Source organism: Lissotriton helveticus, chromosome 10 (genome assembly GCF_964261635.1).
Source record: "Lissotriton helveticus chromosome 10, aLisHel1.1, whole genome shotgun sequence".
NCBI lineage: Eukaryota > Metazoa > Chordata > Amphibia > Caudata > Salamandridae > Lissotriton > Lissotriton helveticus.
In genome coordinates, this window is record NC_136071.1 from 116,068,481 (window position 1) to 116,081,527 (window position 13,047).

The 13,047-nt window shown below is 44.4% G+C and overlaps 1 protein-coding gene across 1 annotated transcript in view; it reads left to right on the forward strand.

Moving 5' to 3' along the window:
- Positions 1–13,047, forward strand: part of TRRAP (transformation/transcription domain associated protein) — an 885,394-nt gene that overhangs the window by 423,355 nt on the left and 448,992 nt on the right. The window contains exons 37-38 of the mRNA XM_078664902.1: positions 4,224–4,352; positions 7,536–7,802. Of these exons, the coding sequence (XP_078521028.1) occupies positions 4,224–4,352; positions 7,536–7,802 (396 nt within the window). The remainder of the gene's footprint in view (positions 1–4,223; positions 4,353–7,535; positions 7,803–13,047) is intronic.

The window sequence follows — 13,047 nt, forward strand, 5'->3', positions numbered from 1 at the left end:
AACCTCAGGCGCAACTAGTTCAACCTCACCCGGAAACCGATGGAACGCTGCATATGTCCAGATCACCCCTTCTGATTCCGAACAGAGTCACCATAATAATGGTGATGACAGGGATGACGCATCCAACTATTAGGATGAGAAAAATCTGTTTATGGAACCTTTAAGAGGCCAGTGAATTAGACTCTGAGTTCCACAGAGGAATCAACTTAGTTTGTTTTGGTAATAAAGAGAGCTGCTGCAGATTTAGACCCCCAACCTATGGCTGTTGAAGACCAGACTAATGTGATGGAAGTCCTGAAGCCTGGAAAGACTTCCATAGAGCCACTTATTCCTTTTAATGAAGCCCTAAATTACATACTGATGAGCATCTGGGCCAAACCTGGTCCTTTCCACCAGTTAACAGACAGGTTGTCAGATGACACAGACCTGCTCCTGGCCACCTGCCCTTCCTACTGCACCTCCCTGTGCTTGAAAGCTTGATGGTCCAGGCGTTGACAAGCACACTCATCCCTTACTCTGTCACCTCCTTATGGGGAATCCAAACATATGGAGGCATTTGGAAAGAGAATGTTCTCCTCAGCTATCCTTGCCTTCTATTCAGTGAATGTTAGTTGCCTCCTCGGACGTTATTCATATGCGTTTTGGGATAGTCAGTGAGATCTTGCCAACAGTCCCTAAAGAATTCCATGCCAACCCTGCTTAGATTATACATTTTCGCTGCTTTCTATGCTTTGGAGGAGACTTGGCACAAAGACATCACCAAGGTCCACCTCCACAACAACAGACGCCCTAGTACTTTAGAACCTGGGGTCAAGGATTTGGTCGATAATGTACAGGCCCTCAGAGGCAGTGTACTTTTCAGTGCCTCACCCCCTCCACCAGCGCCACCAGACCACTGTAGCCTCCCTTTGTTGGCATATGGTCATCCCTTTGGAGGCAGGAAAGATATTCCTTCCACGGGTGGCATAACATTATATCTGACAGATGGATCCTTCAGATACTCCACCAAGGATGTGCTCTACCATTCCTTTCCTCCCTGCTGAACATTCTACCTTCATAAGAGCAGCTGTCCGAGGGCCATTTAGAGGGTCTCAGCATCTGAAATAGGGACTTCCTGTTACTCCTGTTATTCCTTGCTACCTAAGGATGAGGCCTTTGTAATATTTTAGACCTTCTCGATTTTGTCCTGAAAAAGAACAAATTAATGATGCTCATGTTGGCCCAAGTTCTTTGTGCCTTGGATCCAGATGACTGGATGGTAGCGCTAGATCTGCTGTACATGTACAGTCACATTTCTGTCCCACAGTTATCTATATTCAAAGTAGGCCAGGACCATTTTCAGTTCACCGTGAGCCCCTTATATATTTATTTGTGTCATTTATAAAGCGCATGAATCACCCCAACCGGGATATGTCTGCGCTGTAACAGCCCTTGGCAACCCATACAGGAGGATCAGAGTAGTGCGGTTTTTAACAGCTTTCTGAAGGATGTGTATAGTTGGTGCAACGACGAAGGTGGATGGACAGCTGGTTCCAATACAATGGGGCTAGATGAGAGAAGAATTTTCCCCCCAACCGAGCCTGTTTTATGCGAGGTATAAGGAGAAGATCTTTGGACCCTGAGCAGAAGGTCCTTGAGGGGGTGTATTGGACCAATTTGTCTGTGATGTACCTTGGCTCCAAATTATTAAGGGCTTTGTAGACCATACAGCAAATTTTGAATCTAATTATTTTATGAATGGGGAGCCAGTGCAGCTTGCGGAGTAGGGGGAGTGAAGCTGTTATGAGGGGGAGGGGGGTGCCCCATGGGTGTTCAAGGAACTGATGGCGGTGGTTGCAGCACATTTTCGGAGGTTTCAGGAGAGCAGTCTACCCCTACCTGGACGACTGGCTGTTGAAGTGGGCCTGTCAATATACGTAATCAACCACCTCCAAATGAAGGCAAACCTCCTGACATCTTTATGGTTTTTGATCAACTCGCCAAGTCACACCTAACTCCTTTGCACACGCTTCCATTCGTAAGAGCCATCCTGGATACAGTGCCATTTCAATTGTTTCCTCCAAATCAGTGGGTCCAGGACATTTGAGCTATGATACTGATGTCTCAGTCCTGGGTCCTCTGAGACTTTTTGGTCTCCAGTATTCTACTCGTGAGCTGCGCCAGATGGCACTTGCAGGCTCTGCCATGGGATCTGAATCCTCAGTGGGCTCCGCTCCTAGAGTACCTGTTGCATTCCATCCAGGTTTCAAATAAGGCGGTAGAAAACCTGCATAGGTTGCTGCTTGACTGGCAGCAGACCCATCTCCTTACCCATTCAGTGCTCACGGTTATGGGTGCACAGCTGTTGAGTTGGGGAGGTCATTTGGGAGAGGGGGAGATCAGAGGACTCTTTTCTCCAGTAGAGTTCATCCATCACATCAGTCTAAGATAGTTGTTGGCCATTCACTTGGGGTTGAAGGCTTTTCTACCTACAGGAACCACTGGGCCAAAGTCATCCTAGTGGCTCTGGATTGGCCTAATTGAGCGTGGTACCTGAAACTACTGGGCCTCAGCATCTGCTTTCAGATTACCCTGTGGGAGGATCTTCTGTTGCAGCAGCAGGGCAGAATCGTGCATCAGGGCTTGTGTAATCTACACCTTCATCCAAGAGGATTGAGTAACAACAGTTGCCTTTGAACTTCCTCCTGAAGTAGTAGATGTTATTCTGACAGCCATCTACGAAATCTGTTTATGGTGGAGGCTGGGACAAGTTTATGGCCTGTTGCAATTCCAGCCACACAGGCCCAAGTTGTTAGATGTTCTGCTTTTTTGTGCCCGGCAAGGTACAGCTAAATATTACTTGTCAGACATTTTGGCCTTTTTGAGTTTAAGTTTCAGCCGACCTTGAGTAAATCACAAGTTATAAAACTTGTCCTTAAAAATGTGTTCCATGAGTTTCCTCCCAAACCTCTTGTAATGCTGCAGTGGGTCTTGAATTTTGTTCTACCCTCTCTGATATGTTCTCCAATTGAGCCTGTGCACAGCTGTCTTCTGCGTCTCCTGACTCTTAAAACATTGTGATAACCTCGGCTTGTCGTTTGAGTAAGCTATGGACTTCACAGGAGATAGAGTGTGCAAAAGAAAAGGACAAGATCACGGCACATAGTCCTTTGTATAAAGAACTGCTGTGCATTGCTCAAGGAACAGTCCCCAAAAGATCTAAGAGCACATTCAACTAGAGCCAAGGCTGATACCACTGTCACAGGGAATGCCTTTTCTAGAGATCTGTCAGTCTGCAGCTTGGGCGTGCCACACCACGTTCACGAAGCACTTCTGCCTTGATAGCCAGGTCCGGTGACAAGGGCACTTTGCCCGCTCGGTCCTGCATGATTTTCTGGTTTGAGCCAACCTACAGACCAACCACTTGATGAGGTACTGCTTTGGTATCAGTTCATAAGATGAGTAATTTGTGATTAGACGCAACCTTCCGAAGAACAATTGACCAACCTTCTGTAACACACGTTATGATGAATACTCTATCTAACCATAGATTTCCTTGCTGTCCGTCCTCCTCCACGTTCTGTGTAATGGACTGCCTTCACCAGCCATAAAAAGATTCGAGATTAGAGATCTTCATGCGGACATATCTGGTCAGTTAATACACTCTGTATCCTACGCCACGGATAGAGTTAAAACAGCAACTATTATCTGTGCTCGAGGGTGGCACCTATGTGTGGCTCCAGGGTCACTTCGGTGCAGGACAGTGCTGACACACCGCTGCAGGATGCCAGGTACTGGCATCTGGAAATCAAATCTGACAACAATGTGAAGAATCTGCGATTAAAAAGAGTATACACCAGAAAAAACTTTACCAAAAGTAAGTAACTTGTTAATTTTGGCAAGTAAAAAGCATACATAATTTTCCCCATGCAAGCGTGAGTTTCAAGTGAAAATTGTATTTGGAAAACATTTAACAAGGAACACAAGAAGATATGAAAAGAAGAAAGAGTACAAACACAATCAAATCATCTTAAATTTCAGAAACCATTAGGATCAAAACAACACCCTCTTAATTTGTAGATGAAAAGACAGACTGCTCTTTAGTTTTTGGATTTTGAATAGGCTGCTCAGGGTGGTTCGCCAGGACACATTAAAGTAATATGACCGTTTAATTGAAAAATTGGGACACTTACGTTTTTAAATTGTGATGAAGGAAATTAATTTTTCGCTGTTCCCTCCTCTAGGTTTTGCAGCATATCCTAAATCCAGCATTCTTGTACAGTTTTGAAAAAAACGAAGGCGAGCAACTCCTGGGACCTCCCAATCCGGAAGGAGACAATCCAGAAAGCATCACAAGTGTGTTTATTACAAAGGTAGGCTCAGCAGTTCATATTATTCATGTCTTTCGTGGAACAATATCAGATACACTTCTGAAGTAGCATCTTAGGGAAAACATTCTTATGTAAAGGAAACATTTAAAATGAAAATGACGTATGAAACACAGTTCTTCCAACGCATCGACATATTGGTTCCGAAATAATAATGGGAACGGTGGATAAATATATTGTAATGTATTAGTATCAAAGTAGTTTTATTGAGATTGAACCACATGACGTGACCCATCATGCTTTCCGTAGTATCCATTGTGCAACAAGCAAAATTAACCAGTGATCTTGTGTTATTCTCAAAGAGTTTTAGATTGAAAGCCCATGTTCGTATCAACTTACTATTCAGCTCAAGGTGGTCTTAGATGTGTTTTGTTTAATCTTGCCTCCAGGTACAGCTCAAACCTCGCAAATTTGTTCCTCCTCTTTGGCTAACTTTCTGCCTGTTTTGTGAGATCTTGGCACCATTCAGCATTTGAGTGGGTAATGTGAGCTCTCTTTGCTCGTACAATTTGCGAAACAAAAATGTAGTTTAACTCTGGCCTTTTTCTTTAGCGGCAATACTCCAGATATGCTCAGTTTATAAGATTTATTTAGATTTCTGCCCGGGAAGACAGCGAAGTGCCCCACAGCCACATCCCAGATTTGCTCTATTTTAGGAGCATCCCCATCACATATGCCAATAATCTGCTGAGCCCACATCATATATGGAGTATTCTGTTGAATGTTTTTGTAAACTTAGTGAATTTATCTGAAGCTGTTGTGACGCAACACCATCTATGTGTGCTTGCTTGCAGTGTCCAGTTTAGAGTCTGACAACGGAATGGACACAAGTCTCTTTTTTTATCTGTGACTTAGGAAACACCCGATATAGCATCCAGCCCAGCACATCTCTGTAAGCTGGCCAAAAAAGCTTTCAAGTAGTCAACGTGGCTGCCGGTGATGAATCTATCATTTACATAGTTGATTGAGCATGTCCTCCTCCTTTTTCAAAATTCTCATTGTTTGGAATTGTTCCTTTTTCCGCTTGGGTGATTCTTTTGTTCCTACATAGCCACATCCTTCAACACTTCCCTCTCAAAAGATCTCGCTGCTGATGGGCTTGCCTCTGTATTCATCCCTCCAGAGCCTTCATTCTGTTTCCGTGTCTTGACTCTGGTCGATCCCCTGCCTAACAAAATATGCATCTAGCGATCTGTGAATGCTCGAGGAAGGGTTATTAGCTTCATTGACTAAATCAGATGAAATTTCTGAAGCAAAATCCAGGATGCGTTCAAAGAAGGCTCAGAACTAGGACGTTAAACTGAGGTCTGCAGATCAAGCCAGTTAAACCGCGTGGGCTTTAGAAACAAACCAGGCAGACGAGCTAAGAATAGGTTTCTGTAAGAGTCCGATGGGATGTGGATAAAAAGGTTCATACCTCTGGACTCAGAGAGCTGCTTTCAAGCGCCTCGAGGCTGAAGGAAGGGTGCAGTCGCCGCCTTCTTCTAGGGGTCTTGGGCATGGGGATCGACACACTGTGTTGCAGGCCTGTTGTAGGTTCCTGCAGTAGCAATGCTTCGACTCTACTTCTGCCCCAGAGGTTAATGCTGACTGCGTCTTGGCTTGGATGCAGACCCCAGGTTTACAGCGCACGCTTCTCCTCGGAGACTAGTTCCCGGAGCGAGAGTGATAGACTGATGATATTGATTTGAAACAAGCAGATAGGTCAAGTTGCCTCTCATTGTCAGCATTCTGCAATCCGTGTATTTCTTCCCATCCCAACACACATTGACAGTGTTTGGGCTGGGCTGGTGGCGTCAGTATCGAGCTGCTGCACACCTTGTTTGGGAACACGTCGACATCAGTATTACATCTTCCTCGTCTACGATAATCTACTCATTAATGTGTACTGATGGAACACTGTTAACAAAGGTGTTCATTTTTGTGACAAAATAGTTCGTTCACATGAAGAGAAAACCAAATTGTCCTTTCGAACCTCCGCCACTAGATGGCAGAGCATGCTCAGCAACTGGATCCCGAACAGAAAAAAAATCTCTAACACTACTTTTACTCATTTCCTTAGAATACTAAAGTCGACAGTTAGCCGGAACTGAGGCGTGATGCAGCAGGAGATGGGGTAAAGGAGATCTGTCTCCCTTAGTCTCCATACAGTGTGGTGTAGTTTTGTATACTTATTATTATGATACAAATTGTAAATCGACTAGGTTAGGATTTCAGTGTTAAGCAGTTTCAATACAAAATAAATTACAATGTTGAAAGGGTTTGTTCCACGTGATAGCCGTTGCAAGTATTGTGAAAGTGATTGATTAGTGGTAAAAACAAACGTGGCAACATTTCTTCAGTTATGAATTTGCGTTATGGACTTTGAAAAAGGTAGTTTGACATTATAGACCGTTGTACAGTAATGCATAGGCTCTGTGAGTAGTTGCATGTCCTGATGACTAAGGAATTGTATAGAAAGCATCACACTAACCTTTACCAGTTGAAAAAAGATTCCAAACCATGCACAGGATATGCACAAAATAAGTATTTAACTTAGTCTAGTGGCAACAATCTGGAGTATAGCTCCCAAACTTTAAGTGCTCTGCTGTCTGACTAACAAAATTATTGATTAACGATGATTATTTTGAAAGCTTAATAATTGCTTATAAGACCAACCTTGAGTTACTATTAGATGAGAACTCGTTTCCGGAGTGGAATCTAATTTAGATAGATGCAGAGAAGTGACCAGTGCATTGTATAAAGTGTGGACTGCTAACACTTCAAATGAGTGTGATTCTAAACAGTTCTGCCAAGTATCACGCATCGCGCGTTAGACTAACGCATTTCAGTGCGGTGCTCCGCATTACCGCACTGAAATGTATTGTCACGCATTTAGGCATAGCGCCACAGCTGTCAATCAAGCCATTAGCGCTGCCTAAAACTGTTAAAATGGAGTGGCAGCTGGCAGCGCACACTCAGTGCTCCCATGATATCATGTTTAGGGCTCGCTCGCGGCTGGCTGAATTATTAGTGGCCGAAAGTAAAACATTTACTTGTGTGCATTGAGGACGCGAGGTCATGTAAACAATAAAATAAAATAAGGGACAAGCTGGGAGCGCGTGCCTGGCAGGATCCACCCTGTCCAGTAACCCTAATATTTCAGGTGTGCCCGTCCTGTCCCTGCAGGTGCTGGACCCGGATAAGCAGATTGACATGCTGGACTCGCTGCGCATCTACCTTCTCCAGTTCGCCACGCTGCTGGTGGAGCACGCGCCACACCACATCCACGACAACAACAAGAACCGCAACAGCAAGCTGCGGCGCCTCATGACCTTCGCCTGGCCCTGCCTGCTCTCCAAGGCCTGCGTGGACCCCGCCTGCAAGTACAGCGGCCACCTGCTCCTGGCGCACATCATCGCCAAGTTCGCCATACACAAGAAGATCGTGCTACAGGTACTTTGAACAGACACCCTGTCGTGTGCTGTTTTATTTGTTATTTTCACCCACACATCACAATTTCATGCTCGTGTAATTCATTTTTTTCTGATGCTTGTCTGTGACCATGGTCCATGTGGATGGTAAAGGCCAGCTAGTGAAGCTGATGGCAATACAGAGCTTTCATGATGGAAGGAGGGTGAAGTGCAACCTTAGTTGGTGGGAGAAGCCTGGCCATACGGTCTGGCCTTGCACTGAGACGTGGCTGTCTCTCCAGTTCGAGTATGTGATGACATGTTGTAATTGCAGGTTGACTGGCCTCACGTGTTTGTTAACAATTTATTCCTGGAAGTAATTATTGTACCATTAAAGTACACTCCAAGCATGATATTTATTCTAAAGAGAGTGGGATAAGTATTACAAAGCGACCTTTGTTTCTCTTCCATGGCCATATCAGCACACTGATTTGATTTTTTTTTTTAAAGTAGATTTTCAGCTGTATTCACTTTTAGGGGCAACGCGTTACTCCGCATCATAGGTGTTTTCAAAAAGTAAATGGCAGCTTGTGTTCAATATTTTGTTTTCAGGTAGGAATGAAAGACGTCGCAGCCTGGATGAACAACAGCTGCCTTTAGCTCAACTCAGAGAAGACAGAGGTCCTCGTCCTTGGACCCGACTACACCTGCCTGGGACTACACCTGGCCTGCCTTCCGCCCTCGGAAACCCACCCACTCCATCAGACCACTCCCGAAACCTCGGCATCATCCTAGACTCCTCCCTCACCATGACTCGCCAGATCAACGCCGCCGCCTCCACCTGCTTCAACTCACTCAGTATTCTCCGCAAGATCTTCAAGTGAATCCCCCCGAATGCAGAAAGACCGTCACCCACTCACTTATAACTAGCAGACTGGACTACAGTAACGGCCCCTATGCCGGAATCAACAAAACCCTGCTACACAAGCCCCAAACCATCCAGAACACCGCAGCCAGACTCCTCCTTAGAACCCACGACACAAGCACATGACCCAGCACCTACGAGACCTCCACTGGCTCCCCATCGAGAAGAGAGTAACCTTCAAGCCACTCACCCACGCCTACAAATCCCTCCACAACATCGGACCCAAATTCCTACACAACATCGGACCCAAATTCCTCAACAAGAGTTTCCTTCCACGTACCCAAAAGGAACCTCTGCTCCGCCGACTTCGCCCTGGTAGAGACCCCGCGCATCCGCAAAACCAGAGCAGGCAGAAGAGATAATTCCTACGTCGCAGCAAATACCTGGAACGAGCTCACAGTCAACATCAGACACTCTCCCACTCTGCACACCTTCAGCAAGAGCCTCAACACCGGGCTCTTCGACCGATCTGTAGCTGCACCCCCCATGTGCCTTGAGACCCTCGCGGGTGAGTAGCGGTCTTTATAAACCCCCTGATTTATTGAATATAATACGTTTTTGTACATTTGTTTTGTTCCAAGTTAGTTTTCCTATACCTACCTTTGAGCACCTTCATGTATTATAGGCTTTATTATATTATACTATTGAAATATGGTGTAATAGATCTGCTCAGCTTAAGCCCTGGCAGGATTATCAAGAGGAACAGGTGGAGCCTGTAGTCATTTGCAAAAAAGTTGAAGAGTCATTGATACAGGTATGCAGACCTCTTTGGCGTAGTCCAGCGGTTTTTAGGATTCAATTGTCTCCACTATATGCTTCATTCTGGAAGTTAAAAGTAGGATTAGGTTACTGAATCTGTATTCGGTTTTTCGACTATTCGCCACAAGGTGGAGTAGAAAAGCATTACATGTATAGTGAAAGAAGTGGAAATCAAATATTTCTGATGGATACTTATATCAACTTTTGAATATCCCCAGGCTCCATACTAAATCTGGACATTTTGCAATCCCCTCTGCACTGGTAGGTGCAGTTGCTCACTCTTGGTGTCTGGTACTTTCTGGACATGACCGCACTGGAGCCGTATAGCACCAACCCAGAGGTCCCATTTTTTCCGCACCCCTCGAGATGGACCTGGAACTGCTCTCTCTGGACTCATTTCACATAAACATACATATTCTTTGCAGTGCTAGTAAATTGTAACCTCCAAAACAAGTCAGGATTTTAAACCTGCCACTCTTGTCATGGACATATTTCCATTTCAGTCCACCACAACATCAGCTTGTGGTACTTGAGTCTAAGCAGGACTCCCAAGTCATGCGATCAGTACAGCCTCACACATTCAAAAGCCATTAAGGATTAGGTGGGAAAGTTGTTTATGATTCTCACAATGAGTGCTGGGCTTCAAACTAATCGCACTCTAGGTCCAGTTCAAAGTCACGTTCTTCGCTCTCTTATAAGTCGTTGAAAGACGTGAACAAAAAGCACAAGAAGTGATGTATGTGGGATGATTCCATGCCTAGATGGTAGATAGGCAGGTTTACTGACTTGAGTAGATTATCTACTGCCAAACTTAACCTGGTCTCTCTCCAACGGGGGTGCAGAGTTGTACAAAATATAGAGTGCATGTCAACATCCATTTTTAATAGGAACCTTCAGTGTAGCAAGCTACTGCTGCATTATTGTAAATAGGTCCAGGGAAGTCGAAGGAGAAAATAATTACTTTGTGATCAGTCTAGGTTTACCGGAACTAATAATGGTAGGTACATAGCTTGAAGGAGGTCAAACTTAGGTCAGTAGTTTCCTCTAGAATGAGTGGCATCCATTACTTGGAGATGTAGTTGAGAGTGACAGCTGATTATCTATCTGAATGTTAAAATCACTCAGATTTGGAGGCATTGAGATCAAAATAAGTGATAAACTACAACTTTGTGGTCAAAAACATTAGACAGACTAAAGAAGGGCAGGGGAGTCAGTTTGAACTCCTTTGTCTGCAGTTGAAGCAGTTTGAGATATATTTAACCAAAAGGGGAGGGTTGGTCATTCTAGGTTGAGATGATGCTAATGTTTCTCGAAAGATATTCTCAAGTCCACCTCCTGACTTGTCAACATAGAATGCTTTTGCAAACTCTGCTGTAAATGTGGGGGCAAAGATGATTCTTTAACACTTATTTCAATGAGGACAACCATCTATATTGTTTTCTGTTAAAAATTTGGAGATTTCAAAGTAGTGCATGGGAAGAAATTCGCAACTGATGACAGAGGCCCGATTTCTCATTCCATGTGTTTAATCCAACAGCCATACAAGAAGGTGTTTTATCAATTTTAAAAATTAACGGGTAGAGAATGGTCAATCTGACTCAAAGGACTATGTTTTGTTCTGACGGGATCGTGTATAGTGGGAAATAATTCACCTGTGGGTTACAATATATGAAGTCTTGGCTCAAGTACGGAATCTGGTGTAAATAACCAACATGGCGATTGGATTTCCTGTTGCGCACCCAGTGTGCAGCTTCTGCACAGTTGCACAGCCGTCAGACTTATGAAGGCCTCCACTGAGTGGGAGTCGAACGGCAAGAGTGGTAACTGATGTAAATAAAAAATTAAAAAAACAGGGGTAAAGAAAAAAGATTAACTGGAGCCTTTTTACTCATGCCATGAGTAAAGGCTCCCATGAGGAGCAGGACTACTGGAAAGAAAATCGTAAGTGCGAAATAAACCACGTATGTGCAAAGCACTTTAAAATTCTAATTTGCTTAAGGTTATAATGTAAGATGAAAATACAGAAGGGTCATGTCCCCAAATGTACAAGGAACAGGTTGTGGGTAAATAAAATAGAAATTTCAATAGCAGAGTGCATCACTTACCCTCTAATCTGTAGCCATAGGATTATGCGACAATATTTTAGGCAACTCAAGATGCAATTTGTCCATAATTGTTATTTTTACTGATATTCATAAACTTTAGAATATCTCGTTGCAGGAGCGGTAAGATGTAATGTAATTCTAAACAAATCAGTCGTAATTCAGTCCATTTGATGGAAAGCTGCACTCCAGAAAAACATTTCAAAATGAAAAAACAACGCATGTTCTGGTGATCCTGTGTGTAGAGTCCTTAAGATCTGTGATGAATGACACTGTCATATTAAAGTCTCCTGAAAGTGCCTCATCATGCACAGGAGGGTAAGACGAGCAGTTGGTTGTGGATACTGGCGACAAAAAAGACCTTTTGAGACACAAAGTATGCTCCCAATCAGTGAGGAGGTGGTTGGGATGTTTATAAATTCTAGAAAACCCGAAAATAGTCCCTGGTTTACTAATTAATTCTGACAGTAGGTGAATATTGTAGCAAGCTGGTTCTTTATATATCAAAATGAGGTATATTGTGCAAAGAATGCAGGTATTCCCTTACTAGTGGACAAGGGCTTGCTCTAGCAATCCCTGAGTGGGCGAGCAGCCTTAGGCTTATCAGAGAGGAGTGTGAGACACCAGCTAAATACACACAGCCAATAAATGCTACACACAACTCAATAAGGAGATCCACACCATTTATTAAGCTAACCTGTATCTTTATATATATTTAGGTAACAGAATCAATGTGATTAGATAAGAGAAATACTTTTGGTTTCAAAAAGTTGATACTTTGTGCAATTTGCTGTAGGTGCAAGTACAGAATATAGTTAGAGTACAGCGGTTTACAAGACCAATCTCTTGGACTGAAGGTGAGTATGGGGCAGTGTCCACGGCAGCACCAGCAGGTCACCTCGAGTGGCACTAGGGTGACCGGCAAAGTGGTGCAATATAGCATCGGATGCCCAATGTTAGTCTGTGGGGGTCGGTCTTCGTGAATAGAGGCTGCAAGATTGGACTGGGAGGCCAGTCGGGTTGAACCAACAGGGGGGCTCATGCCTCACGATGCTCAGATTTGGGGATACCTTTTGTCATCTTCTCCACGGGCCGAGGGCAACAGGTGTTGAGATGTCCTTAGGTGTCACGTTTTTGTCACCAGGAGCACTCGTGGTCTAGATTGCCCACAAACAGAGGCTGTTGGCGGTGTTGGTGAGTCCACATGGGCAAGTCCAAGGTGGGCATTGTCTCTGCAGGGCAGAGGACCACGCTGGCACCGTTGTTCCACTTCAGCTTGGGCTAGGTGGTTTGGTGCAGTGCTGATTTCTGGCGCTGGGTCTTTGCAGCCTGGAGCCTTCCCAGCTTGGACTTTGGTACCTGCAGATTGCAGGGAAACAGCTGCACTGCTCCATGGGAGTTCCTTGATCTTTGGAGAAGTGCTGGCAGTTGCTCTAGGTTCCAGGGGTACCATTTACTAGAGACTTCCAGGGAGTGCTAAAGGTATTGCCAAATGGGGAAAA